Here is a 19,830-nt window from a genome sequence, read left to right on the forward strand (position 1 = left end):
ACAGAATCTTTATCAAAGTCTGAGAATCCTTTAGTTGCTTCTGAGGAGAGTCTTCTTCTCTGCCAGAAAGCCCAGATTTATGGAGTTCTGCAATGATGGCTGGCCTTCTATAAGATTGTCCTATCTGCACACAGGATCTTTGGAGCTCAGCTAGAATGACCATTGGATTCTTGGTCAACTCTCTTACGAAGGCCCTTCTCTCCTTATTACTTCGTTTGTGTGGCGGCCAGCTCTAGGAAGAGTCCTGGTTGTTCCAAACTTCTTCCATTTAAGAATTATGGAATTCTGGGACACTTGGGAACATTTAGTGCAGTAGAATTTATTTTTTTGTACCCTTCTCCAGATCTGTGCCTCCATAGAATTCAGTCTCTGAGCTCTATGGGCAGTTCTTACCTCCTCATGGCTTGTTTTTTGCTCTGATATGCATTGTCAGCTGTGAGATGTGTCTTTTCAAATCCGGTCCAATCAAATTAATTTGCTACAGGTGGACTCAAGGTGTAGAAACATTTCAGAGAAATGGGAGACCCCCAGAGCTAAATTTTAAGTGTCATAACATAGGGTCTGAATGCCAAATTTTTCATTTTCAATACATTTTGCAAAAACTTCTAAAATTCTGTTTTCACTTTGTCATTATTGGGTATGCAGTATTGAGTAGGAGTGCAGAATGATAGGGAAAAACATGATTTATTTTTTTAGCACAAGGCCTCAACATATAAAAATGTGAAAGGGTATGAAGACTTTCCGAATGGAGTCACTGATACAGGACATCTTTGGTAACTGATGGGAAGGAGGCATCAGAACAGGCATTAGTATGCCGCTGTATGGTGCCTCTGTGCGGCATTGTATTCTCTCATATAAGTATATGTCCATAATACGGCATTCGATGGAACATACCACAATTGTGCTTTCATATATTCTGTATGTTCAATGAGATAAAAAAAAGTTGTATGCCTTTGTATGAAATTAGAAAGTGTAGATGAGAAAAACACTGCGCCTCATGATGCAAATTTCCCAAAATATAACATCGATAAAAGGGCGTGTATTCTGTTCACCTTTGTAGGGTTGTGCTAATTCAGGCACAAGCCTGGTAGAGGCGTTCTGGTTAGAATTTGTGGTCCACAGCTACTGCTCCTTCCTTGTGCCAGATCAGTGGTGAACAATGGCTGATATATACTGTATGTGATAAAATAAAAAACAAAGATTTGCAGGTGCTGCTAAGTGAGACCAAGTCAGACAACAGATGAAAACATCATTCTAATGTCGAAATGCATAGCGACATAAACAAATTGTATTCACTAATTTATCTGACGTCTGACCTGGTTTCTCTCATCAGTGCCTGAAAATCTTTGTTTTTTATTTTAACTTGTTAGTGACCACCAATACATCTTTTCACGGCGGTCACAAACAGGCCTTAGGCTAGGCCGACACCTTTTTACGGTAGCCCAGTCTAAGACTTGCACGGGCTGGAGCCGGTGCTCGGATCTCTGATAAAACCCGTTCCAACATTCGGAATCAGAGCAACCCATCACGACCGTGGCATCGAAGTAGTTTAAAAGGGCGGGGGCTCTCTGTCACCCATCGGCGGCCCGGGATCGCATTTTCGGGCCGCCGATGGGTTGCAATGGCACTTGGGGGCATAACAGAGGCATGGCCTTATAGTTTTACACTGACAGGCAATAATGCTGTCGCATAGTGAAGTCCCTTAGTGGGACTAAAAAAATAATGAAAAATAAAAATTATTGAAAAAGGTGAACAGTCGAAAAAAACTTTTTTTCCATTAAAAGTGGTTTTATTTGTTTTAAAAAATAATAAATACACTTATTATAAAATATAAAAACAAGCCTCAATTGAGTATATCGACAAAAAAATAAAAAAGGTATGGTTTTTGGCTCTGCATAATTTTAGCTGAGCTTAACTATAAAATCAGGATATATAATTACAACGGGCACTCATTATGCCGCAGGCCTGCTTTATGTTTCAAGTGCATTTGGATCTCCTTTGTTATACGGAATGGTGGTATATGTGGAGAACATCTGTATAAAACAATGTTGGGCAGGGTAGGTAGGAGAACATAGGGGACTAAATAAAAATCTGACTAGTTGATAATAGGATTTATATTCTGTTATTGAACTGAGTAATCCTGAATCTACCAGAGCGAAACCAAAGCTTCAGACTGTTAATAGAACGTCTGTCAGAAGGTCACATAACTGCTAGCGTCTAGAACGAACGAGTCCTAGACTTCTTTTTCAGAACTCTAATGAACTAAAATCAATAGATGCTACAGAATCCTATAAGTTAGGCTGGGTTCACACGAGCATGTTACGTCCGTAAAGGACGGAACGTATTTCGGCCGCGAGTCTCGGACCGAACACACTGCAGGGAGCCGGGCTCCTAGCATCATAGTTATGTCCGATGCTAGGAGTCCCTGCCTCGCTGCGGGACAACTGTCCCGTACTGTAATCATGTTTTCAGTACGGGACAGTAGTTCCATGGAGAGGCAGGAACTCCTAGCGTCGTACATAACTATGATGCTAGGAGCCCGGCTCCCTGCAGTCTATTCGGTCCGGGACTTGCGGCCGAAATACGTTCCGTCCTTTACGGACCGAACATGCTCGTGTGAACCCAGCCTTAGAACACTCACTTCTCCACTGGCAATGGGAACTGGGGCCAGCATGTTCAGGAAGATGGTGGGTGTTCTAGATCTAGAACCCTGTGCAAAAAACCTTTAACTTTTATCAAACCTGTCCACGACAGCCAGTTGTGGATTATGAGGTAAATTAGTATTCTGCTGAATAAGGCCATTTGCACATGCAGCGGATTAGAAGTGGATTAGCTTGAAATTTTCAATGTGTGATCTGCAGCGAAAATGCGCAACTAAACTATACAGTACAATGCATGTGAATGGGGTTTCCCGAAACACTTGCAGAATTTGAAGAGGATTTCAGGCCATCTGTGCAGCGGAAAATATCTGCTGAGTGTGCACATAGACAAACACGTCAGTTTTTCAGCATCATCCTAAAACAAGCGTAGATGTCCACTATAATTTACGCCAGTTGTCCTGTCTAAATTATAACAAATTTGTCGGCCCGCTTTGACCACACCTCTTTTGGGAAGCCATGTCATTTTTACAAAACTGATGAGAGTGGCATGAAAGGCCACTTTTGGCTGGGTTCACACGGAGTTGTTTTGCAGGCGGAAATTCTGCCTCAAAATTCAGTTTTGAAGTTTGAGGCAGATTTTCCTCTGCCTGCACGCCGATTTTCGCTGCATTTTTCGCTGCGTTTTTAGCCCGCGGCCATTGAGCGCAGTGGGCATAAAACTCAGCGAAATACGCTTTCTCTGCCTCCCATTGATGTCAATGGGAGGTCAGAGGTGTAAACGCCCGAAGATAGGGCATGTCCCTTCTTTCTCCCGCGAGACGGTTTTACCGCTCGCGGGATAAAGACGCCTCCGTCTCCCATTGAAACCAATGGTAGGCATTTTCGACCGGGTTTTGATGTTTTGCGTCGCGGTTTCCTTGTCAAAAAACTCTGTGTGAACCTAGCCTTTAGGCTCTTTTGTGACTTTTCTATGCCAGAAAACTGGCATAGAAGGGTTAAGAAATTGCCCCTATATATTTAACTATTAAAATATACAGTGTCTTGTTTTGTCTATTGTATTAACACATATTTTAGAAAGCTTAGCTCGAATCTTCTTAAAGGGTCACTATCATTAAAACTTTTTTTTTTTTTTACACTTGAACTCCTTATTTATAGAATTATCCCTTCATAATATAGAATATTTAAAAATGATGACTCGGTAACTATTTTTTTACTCTGTATTTACCATTGCTAAGTGGCATTCTCCTAGTAAACAAATCCTCCTTTGGCTGTTCCCATGTTAAATCCATATACCAGACTAGTTATTAGTATATATTTATTTCTTGCTCTCATCCCGAGTGTGCGCGCTCCCATGCTCTGCTCGAAGCATGTTCTTCAGCAATTTCCGCCACCACTCGGCTCCCTGCGGACGTCGTAGTTAGAGGCAGAGGCTCAGCATTCAGCCTTCTATTGCTATCACTGCAGTGCATGCTCCCGATCCAGCCACAAAGACTGCTAGGAACTGAGGACATCGGCGCCCGTACGCAACGTTCTGGCAGAAGCCAGATAGAGATCCCACCCCTCAGCCATCCAGCTTCAAGCCATTGTCCAGCTTTAAATAGCATGTGCATATCAATAAAAAGTTGGGGGAAAACTGCGAAATAAGGTTAATCAACCGAACTGTAATGACAGGGATAGGGAAACAGACAAGTGAGCCCTAATCTACCCGCCACTCAGTCCCTGCCTACTTGCAACGACCCGCCCTAGGCGACGGGGTACAACTGGGCAACGGTCCCTACACTCAGTAAGTGCACGACAGACAACCAGACAAGGAAACACAGAACAAAGTGAAACGGGGCAGTTGCCCACGGCAACACCGTGAGCAACAAGAGTGGTGAACGAGCCGAGTCAAACCAGGAGTGTACGAGGTACCAAACGCAGAGCAGAAGAGTAGTCAGTAAGCCAGGGTCATATGAAGCAGGGTCAAATAGTACAGAAGCTGCAGCAGGGCCAGGAAACCAGCAGAGAAGAATCACAAGCAAAGGAGGAACAGGAAAGGCAGGTATAAATAGACCGAGGGCGGGAGCTAGCTCCGTCTGGCCAGGCTGTGATAGGTTCTCCCACTCCTAAGCCTGCCACCCTGAGTGGTGGAAGATGGAGTTAGTCTCACAGACATAGAAGCAGGTGCAGACTGATTATCTATGGGCGTTAACCCTGAAGCTGTGCCTGGCAGATCCTTTACACGAACAATATGTATTGTGCCAGCATTATAACAACAAGGTAGTATTTTATTTTTTTTGGGGGGGGACTGATAGGTATACTTTTTAAATCATAATTTTTTTTTCTAAGCATTGACCGTTAATTAGAAAATCCCAACGCTACTAATATTTTTATCAAAAACCTATTCACGCCTTGTATTACTGTATGGTCTCCACATCACGGTCTCTGAAAGTCTACACGCGCCGCTGTTCCTTTCCAGAAAATATGTGAATTCATAGCTGGCATTCGCTAAAGCTGGAATCCAGTATGAAGAGAAATGCGTGAACTCTAGTATGCAATATATTTTAAGTGTACAGCAAGCTGCATCTAATGGACAGTCTCCCAGTGAGACCATTACAGAAATGAACTGTTCTTCCTCCCTGTATTAGCCCTTAATGCGTGCAAAACTGGGTTAATTGAGATGAAAACACTTTGCTGATGTATTGCTTTCTTTCTGTCAACCCCTTCAGCTCCAAAGGGATCTCACTAGATCCACGTGCACATTTTCATAATGCTCGTAATTGTCCAGGGAAGACTATAGAAGAATTCCTTGCTTTGATATTTATTGCTTGTCATCACAGAAAATACAGCATTAAGAGTTTTAGCGATGCTTTATAAAGTTTAATTTATTATAATGCCACTCAATGACATTTTTACTTTCCACGTGGTATATTATAACAGGGGCGAAAGAAGTGGCCTTGTGCAATAAGGAGATCTAGGCCTGCTCGCTTCAGTCTCTCCGGCACAATTATGCTTTCTATATTACATAGAGTGATCTGTGTGATATAGATAGATATATATATATATATCTATCTAATATTAAAGATAAGGAACCAGGAATTGCATTGCAAGCACCTGGCTACATAACCACTTCTAATAATACTTGGATAGGGACACATTCTGCAGTATTTGGTCCAAGATTGCAGTGACTGATCAAACATAAAGGGTTTGTATCACGACTTACTTTTCCTGCTAAACACTGTATTTTGTAAAGTTGATGTTCTCCAAGTCGCAGAATTTTTTCAAAACTCACCGCTTTAACCTTTTCTAGTTGTCTACCGTGCCTCCTGAATCCCATTAATATTTCCAGGTTCGTGAACAGGCTTCCAAACCAGCCCCACATGACCCGATATGTCCCTTTTTATCGGTCCACCTTTCTGGACCTCTAGTGAACGCAAGACGCTCTGACATAAGGTCCTACTGTTTCCATTACGACTGGACCCCCCATGTGACCCGGTGGGACATACAGGACAACTGTGATGACCTCGGAAACAAACTAATTTGCAAAGGTCATAACATCTAGCCTGTTCTGCTCTACTTTGCATGGCTGGGTCCAATTACGGTTTCTATATGGAAACTGTCTGCAGGCCAGTGGATCTAACCCTTGTACGTGCGCATGATGCACGACACTATACTGGTACAGCACTTGCCAAGCAGAATGTGACACAGTGACCACCATTGCTGGGAACTCTTGTGGTCGGGTCTAATAGCAATGGGAATCAAGCAGTGGCTGTTATGTTATCTAGGTGGGTGGATAACTAGAGAACAAGTAATTTTAGTAAATTGATTGTATTTACAAATTTTTTGTATTTTTTATTTAACTAAAATAGAATCTTAGTCATGAGACTACCCCTTTAAGACACATAAATGTCTGGGATGGAGTCAGGCATTATCTGGTAATTCTAGCTACACGACCATAGACCCTATAAATACTGATCATTGAGACTGACCAGCAGCCTTTGGCCATTATTTTATGAATATAGTATAATCCAGTTACTTTTCATAGTCTGATGATTGTATTGGCATACATGAATATATATATCAATGTCTTATGTTTGTAAAATACCCCCAATTTATGTGGATGGTCGCCAGCTTTAAGATTAAAGTAGAAATCGGGTTCATCTTTATTTCCAAGTTCTTATATTTGTGAGTAGTTTTAGCAATGTTTTAGAGATGAGCAGTATTTCGGCGTTCAAGGTTACATCAAGCACAGAATGTATTTTTTGGGAATGAACACTTCCTACTTGTTGTTCTGATTCATTCTTGTTTGCTGATAGTAAGAGCAGAGAGGTAAACTAACAGAACGATCTGTTCCGCTCCAAAAATATAGTTTGTCTACAGGCATTTAGTGTCTGAAAGTCTTCAGAAGACATTATATCCACCTGTACATTTGGGCCATACTCCACCCTGCCAAGGTATATCTAGGTCCCAATAGAAAGAGGCATAGCAATGGTGGCAATCTTGTCATGTCTCTAGGAGGTTCTCAGATCTTGCGCCAAAATTTTTAGCTTTACTTTGAAACCTTAACAAATTAAAGGGGTTTTCCTATCGGGGACATTTATGACATATCCACAAGATATACCATAAATGTCAGATAGATGCGGATCCCACCTATCTTTAGAACGGGGCCCCCAAAAACCTGTTCTACCTCTGTGTTCTGACTTACGAGTGTGATTTCCGACCATGAAGCTGAGCTGAGCTACGCTGTTTCCGTAAGACCCATAGAACTGAATGGTGGTTACGGAAACAGCGTAGCTCACATGCTAAGCGGCTTCCGTAACTGCTATTCACTACTATGGGATTTACTGAAACAGCGTAGCTCATCTCAGCTTCATGGTCGGAAATCACATGCGTAAGTCAGAACACAGAGGTAGAACAGGTTTTTGGGGGCCCCGTTCTAAAGATAGGTGGGATCCGCATCTATCTGACATTTATGGTATATCCACAGGATATGCCATAAATGTCCATGATGGGAAAACTCCTTTAACTGCCTTTTCTTTTACCTAATATTTAAAAAACAAAAACAAACAAAAAAAAAGCACTACAACTGCCCCTACACATTAGGCCCCATTTACATCTTGATTTGGCCTACGTTTCTCATATACACTGGGAAAAGTTCCAAATGTATACGTTAAACATAGGCTGTGGATCACAACCGCAGTTTTCATTTTTATATCCGTTTTTTGTAGCCAAAGCCAGAAGTGGATCTAAAAGGAAGGAAAAGTATAAAGAAAAGACTAATACATCTCCTTTCATTTGTTTCCACTCTAGTGTATGTTTTTTTAATAAATTTGCAGAAAATGTATCAAAACTGTGTGTGATCCTGGCCTTACAGTGGCTTCCGTCACTCATAGTCTGTTCTGGGATCTATTTAACGTATAAATCAATAACTTTGATGACCTTTTCATGATGTATAGGTTAAATGGATCCCATTATAGTCTATAGATGATGGATGTCACTTGTAGAAATCCGTCACCCACAGGTTATTATGGCATCCAGTTAATGCATACGTCATGAAAAGCTGTTGAAGAATTCATGACCTATATGTTTAACGGATGTCTGTGACATATGCCATATCTCATCCATAGGCTACTTTGTTTTTGTTTTTTAAAACGGTAGGCTGTGCAGTATGCATTTCTTTTTTTGATCCTGTTGTATGGAATAGCGTAGATTGCCATATTATTCCATACCTAAAAAAAAGTACACTGACATATCCCAGCCCGATGGAGGCTAAAAAAATACTCTATTGGCCACCGTCTGCCTAATATGGACACGTTTAGATGTTCCCTTTAGGAGCTTTCCTGACGTGCACGCTAAATGCAGGGGCAAAAGAGCATGTGAACAGTACCTGAGAAGTCAGTGGATCAACTAATATGTATGGAGTCCATTTTGATTGTTCTAATGGCAGATATGGCGTGTATTAGAACGTAAAACGCTCGGATTTTGCTCTGTAATACACATGAAATGCACCTGCAAACAGCCATACGTTGATAGCGAATACGGTGTAGTTCACATGATGCGTTTTTTTACACTGGTGAATTTGAAAAAAAGCACCTAGGGGGAAAAATACACTTCATAATAAAGTACTTCTTAAAGCATTTTACAAGCTGATTTTTCCCAGTTTCATCTGACATTTCAAAAAACTGTTTGAAAATACGCTTCAAAAACGCTTGGGGGGGGGGGGGGGGATGGCTTTGAAATCAGATGCCGTTTTCTTTTTAAATTAGCCTCATATTTTTCTGCCTGAACATGTCTTGTGAACATGGCCTTACGTGTGGCCAGTTTATTTTCCAGTACTAAACTTTGAGTCCTTGACATATACCACCTAGCACATTGTGGGTTTTCATTGAGCCATCTCATGTACTATCTATCAGGCTTTCACATACATTTACTGCGTTACTTGGCTCATGTGAGTGATTGTTTTGTTTTTGTTGTAGTTGGTTTTTTTGCCTACCCTTCTGCTTGTTCTTCGATCTACACTAAGGTCTACACATCTATAGGATATCATGATCTGCTGCAGAAATTTTGATCAAGTTGAGGTGGTATTTGTGAAGAGTACTGGCGTAACTGGGGCTTACCTTGGAGAAAATTTGCAGTCTTAAGTTGATCATAAACATTAGCTTATTCACAGATCACACCAATCAGATGTCCACAGGGGTTGGCCAATGATTTCCATTTAGCCCTTATTCAGACAAACGTTTCAAATCGGCCATGAAAAATGGCAGTTTTTCATGGCCGATTTGCACCCGTGCAGGACCCGTTTTCACGGATCCTTCATAGACTTGAGTCTATTGAGGGATCCATGAAAAGCGACAAAAATAGGACATGTCCTATTTTTTCACGGGCCTCTCACACGGTCTGTTAAAACAACGGCCATGTGAATAGCCCCATAGAAATACATGCAGTAATGTGACGGCCGTTAAAAAGACCGCCGTCACACAGACTATTTCAACGTTCGTCTGAATAAGCCCTTACGCTGATATTTCTCATCAGGGGAAAAGGGTTAGGCAGGTTGTTTTGCAACCTATTCAACCCTATTGTTTTACCTTAAATTAGTGGTGTCGGAGATGTATAGTAGTCACTTATCTCCCTACTGAAAAATATTTGCCAGTGCTCTCTGTTAGGGCTGTCAATTCTATTATTTGTTTTTCTCACTAAATACTTGTAGAGCAACATCATTGTATACTATATTTGCTACATTTGATGGTTACAAATACTTTTAGTAACTAGATTAGAAATAATGGGGAAATAAAAGAAAAACGCAAAATAATACCACACTTTTCACGATTGTCATTGTATTGTATGTCTTCTGCTATATATATATATATATATATATATATATATATTTATATATATATATATATATATTATTATTTTTTTCTCGTATGCAATCTTAATACATGTGATAGAGTCTGAGTAATCCACTTTTAGATTTGTATTTGCATTTTGCAGAAAGTGTCTTGTTCTACTACTGCAAATACTAAAGTTTTCTTTTTCTTGTTTCTTTTTCAGATTAGCTTTATATGTGTATGAGTATTTACTACATGTAGGAGCTCAGAAATCTGCACAGACTTTCCTGTCGGAGGTAAGAATCCATATATATGTAATTGTTATATAAATGTTTTGTGTCATTACCTTTTTGAAGACCAAGTTGAGCTAGCATAGCCGCCTAACCCCTCAGTGGCCACCTATTTTGTGCCTTAAACAGAACCTTTCCCCTGCCCATACATGTGCAGCATGTAATGGGCAGGGCTTTACAAACCCTGGGGCACTCTAAACATTTTTGCTATCCTCCTCCGTTATTTAGATATCGGTGCCGTTATATTTGGCACCCGATATTTAAATAACCCCCTGAACTGTCAATGGGCCGTGTAATAGGCAAGGGGACGTGTAACATCGCTGTGACACTGTCCAGTCAGATACGGATAGTGTCACAGCAAGCACTGGAGACAGGAGAGCGTGTGCGAGAGATCACACAGTCTTGTTCTTGTCTGCCGAGAGCTGAAGTGTGAGTGAGAGCGCGTGCGCATAGCTCCGATGCCGCTGCCGAAGATACTCCCACCGCCATGGAACAAAAGAAGAAGAATTCACCTTCTTCTCCTCTTCTATTCTGTGGTGGCGGCGGAGATGCGCACGACACACACTCTCCTCTCTCCAGTTCTTGCTGTGATACTGTCCGTAGCTGATTGGACAGTGTCACAGCAATGTTACACGCCCCCTTGCCAATTACACGCCCATTGACCGTTCAGGGGGTTATTTAAATATCGGGCTCCAAATATGACGGCACCGATATCTAAATAACGGAGAAGGATAGAACAATTTTTTAAAGTGCCCTGCCTATTACATGCTGCACTTAGCTGCACATGTATGGGCAGGTGAAAGGTTCTCTTTAAGGCCTTATTTACACAAGCGTGTCCGTTTTGCGTGCGTTGCAGTTCGGTGTGACATCCGTGTACGGTACGCATCTGTGTTTTTTACGTCATCGGTATTTCACGCGTTTTTTTGCGTCACGTGTTTATTTTTCTCATCATTTCTTTAGCAACTGTTGCGTGAATCACGGACAGCACACGGATGACGTCCGTGTGCTGTCGGTGATTTTCACGTGCCCATTGACTTCCATGGGTGCGTGATGTGCAAAAAAATGCACAAGTATAGGACATGCAGTGAGTTTCACGCAGCGGACAGACGCTGCATGAAAAACACAATGTCTGAATGGCCCCATTGAATTGCATAGGTCCGTGTGACGTCCGTTGTTTTAACGCGCGTAACACCGACGTGAAATACGCGCGCGCGCGTGTGAATAAGGCCTAAGGCTCAAAATAGGGTGGCCACTTAGGGGGTTAGGGTATGTTCACACGCGCTAATTACGGACGTAATTCGGGCGTTTTTGCCCCGATCTACGTCCGAAAATAGCGCCGAACATAGCGTTGACAAACATTTGCCCATTGAAAGCAATGGGCAGACGTTTGTCTGTTCACACGAGGCGTATATTTACACGCCGCTGTCAAATGATGGCGCGTAAATAGACGCCCGCGTCAAAGAAGTGACCTCTCACTTCTTTGGCCGTAATTGGAGCCGTTATTCATTGACTCCAATGAATAGCAGCGCCAATTACGCCCGTAATGGACGCGGCGTTCAAGCGCCTGCACATGCCGTTACAGCTGAAATTACGGGGATGTTTTCAGGCGGAAACATCCCCGTAATTTCAGCCGCTACGGACGCCCTCGTGTGAACATACCCTTAGGCATCTAAATTTATAGTGCCCCATGGTTTGTGCAGCCCTGCCCATTACATTCTGAACTCAGCTGCACATTTATGGGCAGGTGAAGGGTTCTCTTTAATGAGCAAGCAGTTTTGTTTTTTTTCATTGTTGCATTTCAAAATCCATAACTTTTTTTATTTTTCCTATAGACATAGCCGTGTGAGGGCTTGTTCTTTAGGGGACGAGTTGTACTTTTTTAATGGCACCATTTAATAAAAGTTAATCAATAAATTATCTTTTATTGGGGGTAATGGGGAAAAAAAACTTAAATTCCACCATTCTTTCATACATCTTAAATTTATTGAATTCTACCGTGTGGTATAAAAATTTTTTATTCTGCAGGCCGTTACAAATACGGAGATAGTAAAACACATTAAAACTGTATAAATTTGCTAAGTATTTGTTTTTGTGTCACCATATTTTAAAAGCAATAACATTTTTCTTTTTATGCCAACATAGCTGTATAAATAGCAATTCCGGCATTATTTATTACATTTTTTTAAGTCCTTCACAGTGGTATAATAACACAGATTCGGCGATACCAATTATGTGTACTTTATTTTTAGTTTTTTCATAATAAAGTGAAGAAATTTGTGTTTATGTTTTTTTGGACCCTGGCTTCCATGCAAACCATTGGCACCCTGCAGTTGCATGGCAGGGGTGCTGATGGGGTGACAGAGGGGTTAAACGGCTGGGATAACTCAGATTCCGGTAGTCGAAGCAGGAACCCAGCTGTCTTTAGGTAGCCCGGTACCCACTCAAGCCAGCCCGTGCTGGGCTTATGACACAGCATGGTGAAAAGGCGGGTGGTGGCATATGTGCCCTTCCTGAATGCTGAGAAAAGGCATATTGATAGTCATTAAGGCAGTCACATCAAATGGGAACTGTAGTTTTTAACAAACTTTTCATAAATGAATAGCACAAGCGAATATAAGACACTTTGTAATATATCTTAAATATATAAATATTATATCCACTTATAAGCCACTTCTATTCCCCTTGCCCCATGCACTGATCATTCACTCTCAATTTACTGAGAGACAATACAGATTATCTGCTCTCTGAGGTATCAGGTTACATGCTGCCCATTAATGTCTATGGGGAGAGAAGGGGGAGAGAGCTGCTGGTGGAGACAGAGAAAAATACGGAGACCTGGGAATCTTGTCTGCTGTCCAAGGACACTTCTAATAAGTGTTTTATCTTCTCTCAGTGCTAGATTTACAACTGCACTGTTGTACTGTATAATATCCTTCATGCTGATGCTTCTGAAGGGTGTGCTACAAAGAGATAGGTAATCAGGATCTCCTCTGTTCTCTGTATGCAGTGTATGGGGGACATCATAGCTGCTAGTCTTTGCCCCCTCTGGAGCTGAGTTCAGGGAAAACTGATGATGATATAATACAGAGGGGAAAACTGGTGAAAGTTATATAATAGCCGGAAAATCGTGTCATTCCTTATGTACACACACATGACCGCTTATTCTGAAAAGCCATCTGAAACGACATGTATGCTGCAGAACTCAAGAGTTTAACCCCTTCTTGACATCCGCCATATATATAAGGCAGAGGCTGGGGGGGTGGTGTATGGAACTGGCTCTATAAATTATGCGTGTCGGCTGTATGTTGCAGTCGACACTTTACTGCAACGAGCAAGATCCCGCTCATTTAACCTTTCAGATGCCGCAGTCATTAACGACCCTGTGACGTTGCATCAGTCCTCCGCGACGCGATAGCTAGGTACCAATGATTGTCATCTTTGTACTCCTATCGGGGCTTAAAAGGATCCTGGAAAAGTCACGATATCCCCCATACATTAGCATTGCGGTATATAGTGCAGCGAACCAACGATCGCTGGTCCCTAGGAGAACTGATTAAAAAAAAGTTAAATACAGTTAGTTTTTTAATATATTAAGAAAAATGTAAATATTAAAAGTAAAAAACAAAAACACTTATCCCATTTCCCAACAAAAGCAATATAAAAAAAATTAACATGGCATCCATAAAAGTCTGAACTGTTACAATATAACATTATTTAACTCGCACAATAAAATTTAAACGCCAGAAACGCTGATTTTTTTTTTTTGGTCACCTCATTTTCCTAGAAAAAATTTAATCAAAAGTGATCAAAATTTCTCATGACCCCAAAAATAGTACCAATATAAAACTAAAGCTCGCCCTCACAGCCCTCAATCGACGGAAATGTAAAAAAGTTATGGCTCTCCGAATATGGCAACGCAAAACAATTTATTTTTGATTTTTCTAACAATTTTGTTTTTTCCTTGTAAAAGTAGTAAAACACAAAAAAATATATATAAATTTGGTAGTGCCGTAATCCTATTTAACCTCAGAATAAAGTTAACATGTCATTTTTACCGCATGGTAAACGCAGTAAAAACAAAACCCAAAAAACAATGGAGGAATCGCTGTTTTTTTCCCCATTCGACCCCAAAAATAATTTTACATTCTATGGTACAATAAATGGGGCCATCAAAATCAATTTAAAACGTTATGTCTTTTGAAAGGTGGAGAGGAGAAATTGAAAATCCAAAAAATTTGGAAGGGGTAATAATAGCTGCACTATATAGGCAACAAAAGTTTGCTTGACTAATTATTACTAATTGTGTAGGAACACACGCAGCATATACACTGCGGAGTTTCCGCAACGGATTTCATTGCAGAAAATACATAGCACAAAAAAACAGTATTAGCAGAGGGGATGAGAAATCTCATCCACACACAGTGGAAAAAAAATCACCAGAAAAAACGTTCATAAATTGACCTGCGGTGTTTTTTTTAAAAGTTATGCTGCAGAATTTGTTGCGGGTTTTCTGTTGCGGGTTTTCCCCATTGAATTCAATGGGGAGGTGAAACCCGCAACAAAGAGTCATGTGTTGCGAGTTTTGTGTCAAACGCTGCGATTCCGCCACAAAAATCGTAATTGAGAGGGAAAAATAAAGCTTTTTCTTTTTTATTTAAAATGTAATAAAAAAAAAAGCTTCCACTTATCCCCGTGTCATAGCGGCACAATCCCCTATCCTGAGCGCAGCCCGGCCTCCCTCCTAGGATAACGTTTCATCCTATGTGACAGCTGCAGCCAAAGACTGCAGCAGTCACATGGACTATAGCGTCATTCCAAGACGGCGGCCTATACTCAGAGCAGAGGGATGGGTTGCCATGACAATGCCAGTGTGGTAAGTAAGTTTTTCCTTGCAGTATTTTTACAGCGGACATACTGCCTGAAAAACTGCACCACATTTTGGTGCGGTTTTTCAGGCGGAATTCCCTGTGGTTTCCAGGACCGCTAAGCTGTGTACTTTTACGCAGTGTATCCACCCTGTGTGCTCCTGGCCTTTATATTCCAAATGACCATGGAACACAGCAACCCTCAACCCCGCATGGTCTACTCCATGTGGTTTGTGTTTCTTAAAGTGTAGCTAAACGTTTGACAAACTTCTGACATGTCATAGTGACATGTCAGAAGTTTGGATTGGTGGGGGTCCGAGCACAATCGCTAGAACGAAGCAGCTGAAGTCCTCGTGTGAGCTCTCAGCCACTTCGTGTCTTTTCGGCTTTTTCCGGAAATAAATGTATCGGTGTACGGACTCAATAGAAAGTGTATGAGCCCATACTCCGATACATTAGCCGAACAGACACGAAGCGACTGAGCGCTCACACGAGCGCTTCAGCTGCTTCGTTCTAGCTATTGGTGGGGGTCTCAGTGCTCGGACCCCCACCAGTCCAAACTTCTGACATGTCACTATGAATGTCAGAAGTTTGTCAAATGTTTAGCTACACTTTAAGCTCCAGCCAAAAATTTAACAGAAGTCAGAACAGCAAGTTGTGTGGTTATGTGTTGAATATAATTTTGGAAAGTTATATATTTTGGCATGCTGAGGTGAATGATATCATTCTCTCCACTAGGCTCTGTATGTTACCTGTTTCACCCTGTAATTGATTGCCCTAAAATATAGAATTTGGTAGGTGCATTTAAACCTGCAAACAATCCTTTCTATCTTTTTATACACTTTATGTTCATTAATTCAGGCGCATCGAGTGTTCAAACATGGCACTATTTACAATTTTGTAAAACTCTATATGCACTTCTATGTGAGAGTCCTTTTCAACTATATATGAAATATTTTTTGCCAGAATCTTTAAAGGGGTCATCAGTATATGATCGGTAGAGGTCCGACACCCGGGCCCCCGCACCGATCAGCTGTTTTGGCTGCCTCCGGCATCGTGAGTTATATAGTGTTCGAAACCCGAAGCGCAACGGTATAGAGGACATGAACTGTATTGAGGCTGTGCTGGGTTACTGTATCTCTGCTCCTATTCACTTGAACAGGAGCAAAGCTGAGGTATGGCCGCTATACAGTGGTCGGAGCCATCTGCTTCCGGGTCCAAACACTATAACTCCCGATGCCGGAGGCAGACGGAACAGCTCATTGGTGCAGGGTCCGAGTGTTGGACCCCCTACGATCATATACTGATGACCTAATCAGTTTAAAAAAAACGATCCATGACCAGAAAACCCCTTTAAGAACAATGCTTTTGCTAGTATGTGGGATACCAGAACAATGCCACCCATACATTTTAGTTTTTAAGCCTCCACAAAACTGGGGTACTTTTTAATTTAAAAACAAATTATATTTTCATATTGGCTAATATACACTCTAGCGCAGAGCCGGGCAGAGGGCAGGAACAGAGCATAGTAAAGTGTGAAGAAGGCATGACTGCGGAGCAAGTGCAATAGGTGGGCAACTGTGGCTGCTATCAGTAGTCACTGGGCGATAAGACATCTTAAAAAGGGGCTTAGAAAAAATGAGCAGCAGCACCCTCCCCGTGCCAGGCCACAAAATGTAGATCTACACTTAAAAATGTTGGCGACTATTGAATGTGCATAATTTGTGCTTTACTCAATAGAAATTGCCATAACAAAAAAAGGCCAGTTGTGGTGGACGGATGGCAAAGTGTAAGAAACACGATTGTGGTACTGTTGCAGTATACCATGTATTGTTATCCGTGGCACATGGAGGAGATTAAGAGCAGACATTCAGGTCACATCCTATCCAGATGTTTAAGATCAGTGCATTAATCTCTCGTTCTGTCCTAAATCCTGCCTGCTGCTTTTGTAGTTTATTTGTTTAAGGCAGCGGAGTTATATAAACGGAATTTTAATTCTTTCAACTGCACTCAGTTGTGAATAAGCCCAAGTATACGGTATATATTTGTAAATATGATGCTGGTAAACCGTGAATCTAGCAAACACATCTTTAGGCTGCTAGGTGTAATCTATATATCCTTTTAACAGCATGTTGATATATCTTCTATATCTATTCTAGACTTCTGATATATATACAGTACTGTATTTCAGTCCAAATATATACTTTTATTCTTTAGAAAGGTATACACTTGAAATATAGCTAATGTCTGTTAAAATAGAATATATATCCTGAATTATGTAGAGGTTACAAATAATAAAACGGATGTACCTCCTTTTTACGTTCTCATTTTCCATAGTAGCTCCAGAACAAAGAACCTTTGGAAATTATAACATGGAAGCTTACAGTGGTTTTATGGTTGACAAAAACTTGCTGGTCTTTGTAGTCTATTGATAAAAGGTGCTATAGATATGGTCAGAAGTATTATACTCCCGACACGGTGATACGTCATTATTGATCATCTCATCTGTTGTCCATTGTTTAACACAAAACAAACCAATGTTTTCCATGTTGTCCAATGTAAAAATGTTATTTTCCAGTCTGCACAACATATTTTGCATGTATACTATTCCTCATTGGTGGTTCTGATCTGCCTATGCTTACTTTTAACTTCAGACCCAAATAGTTATAAGGCTGGATTCACACAAGCACATTACGTCCGTAATTGACGGAAGTATTTCGGCCGCAAGTCCCAGACCGAACACAGTGCAGGGAGCCGGGCTCCTAGCATCATAGTTATGTACGATGCTAGGAGTCCCTGCCTCTCCGTGGAACTACTGTCCCGTACTGAAAACATGATTACAGTACGGGACAGTTGTCCTGCAGCGAGGCAGGGAATCCTAGCATCGTACATAACTATGATGCTAGGAGCCCGGCTCCCTGCCCGGCCCTACTAGGAGTGACTAGTTAATAGTGTTATAGGATGCATGCATTTAGGAGTCAAAGCAAAGAGCATAAATTGTGCAAAATATATCAACCTAGTGTGTGAACATCGGTCCTGTCCTCCATACACACTATGAAGAAGTGCGCTCTGTGGCAGCAGCAACCTCTCTACTGTCCAACTTGTGGGGACACCATTGATCACTTCCTATTCTTTCTCACCTGCCCGCAGTGTCCATTAGCTGGCATCACTACTCTTGGCACTAGCTCTGGTAGGTACTTCATTTATAGATAAAACATACACATACATACTGTAGATTTGGTGACTTTTTAAATACCTTGCAGTCATTCCCAACTTATATTCTAGATTGGCTTCTTGCAACGGTTCAGATGAGTTATCTATCAAAATGTACTACATAAATAAATTGACAAATTTTATTTTAAAATTAAATGTACTCATGGCCTTTAAAATGCAAATATACTGCATAGATACAAATTGAATTTCTCCCAGTATTGATATAGACAGTAGGTGTTTATTTATGGAAGCCTTTAGTGCCCCTCACTACTTTAGCTTTTATAAGCTCCTGTACTTTACAAACACCATTTTTGAAGCACTGTCAACATAACTACCGTGACCTTTTTATCTCTAGGTACAATTATTCAAGTATAACCGACAGGTTCACGTAAACAGCTGCTTTCCCTATAACCCCTTATATGTGTAGATTAAACAAGCCATGTCTCCTGTGACCAGGGGGAGATAATGCAGGTTTTAGTCTCGTTCTAGGTTTCTATTTATCTTCATCATATTCACTACCGCACACAAGTCATAGGCAGCCCAGATTTTTACACAATTTTAATATACGCGGTGCTATGAAAAAGTATTCCCATCTGACCAATGGAAATTTGCGTCATCGTCTCAGACGGATTAGCTGTTACCGTACTTTTTGGACATTAGTGATAATACCAACAGAACAAGTATTTTGGATCCAAGTAACAGTTGTTCCCCTACTGTATAGTCATTTTGGCATAAAATACAGATTTTTACTTTACGCATATTGAAAACGGCTTTGCATTTGCTTCAAATAGTATTTCGAAGACAAACCATATGAATACCCCAGGCAAATCTGATACTCTTTAGCCATATTTATGAAATGCAAAAAATGTTGCATCTACTTGCTACCAACAGGCTAGCGTAAAATGTAAGCCTACAAAACTAAGAGTGTGTTCACATCAGCGTTGGGCTTCCGTTCATGGGTTCCGTTGGACCTTTACGTCGGAGGAACTGATGAACGGAAAGGCAAACTAAAACCATAGCTTCTGTTTGCATGACCAGTGATTTTAATGGTAATGCTTCCGTTGCAAAAGGTTTCCGTTTGTCTCTGTTCCATAAGGTTTCCGTTTTTTAGTGGAAACAATAGCGCAGTCGACTACGCTATTGGACCCGCGGGAAAAAGACGGAAACCATACGGAACGGAAACCATTTGCATCGAAAGTATTACCAATGGTAATACAAATAGAAGCTATGGTTTCTGTTTTACATCCATTCCGTTCATGGTTTCCTCCAACGGAAATGTCTAACAGAGCCCATGAACAGTAGGGTTACGCTGATGTGAACAGGCCCTAAACCAAAAGCACGAAATCTCCATTTTCTGACATTTGATACGTTAGGCGCAAAAAATTATCCAAAAAACAGTGTTATGTCTTTTGCAGGGCCTGAGGTGGCAGTGCATGACACAGAGATTCAAGGAACACCAAACAGAAAATGCCTTTGTCGTGCACCGCCTCCACAGGATCTGCACTGGATCAGTTAATAGTCTTCAGCAATCTAATACAGATATTTTATAATATGT

The 19,830-nt window shown here is 41.1% G+C and overlaps 1 protein-coding gene across 2 annotated transcripts in view; it reads left to right on the top strand.

Annotated features, from left to right (window-relative positions):
- The window catches only part of SSBP4 (single stranded DNA binding protein 4), a 375,270-nt gene that overhangs the window by 81,544 nt on the left and 273,896 nt on the right, over nucleotides 1–19,830 (top strand). For both annotated transcript variants that reach the window (XR_012883594.1, XM_075864484.1), the window contains exon 2: nucleotides 10,131–10,203. Coding sequence is in view for 1 of the 2 variants with exons in the window: in XM_075864484.1 (XP_075720599.1) it covers nucleotides 10,131–10,203 (73 nt within the window). In the remaining variant the exon portion in view is untranslated. The remainder of the gene's footprint in view (nucleotides 1–10,130; nucleotides 10,204–19,830) is intronic.

This window comes from Rhinoderma darwinii, chromosome 1, assembly GCF_050947455.1.
Source record: "Rhinoderma darwinii isolate aRhiDar2 chromosome 1, aRhiDar2.hap1, whole genome shotgun sequence".
NCBI lineage: Eukaryota > Metazoa > Chordata > Amphibia > Anura > Rhinodermatidae > Rhinoderma > Rhinoderma darwinii.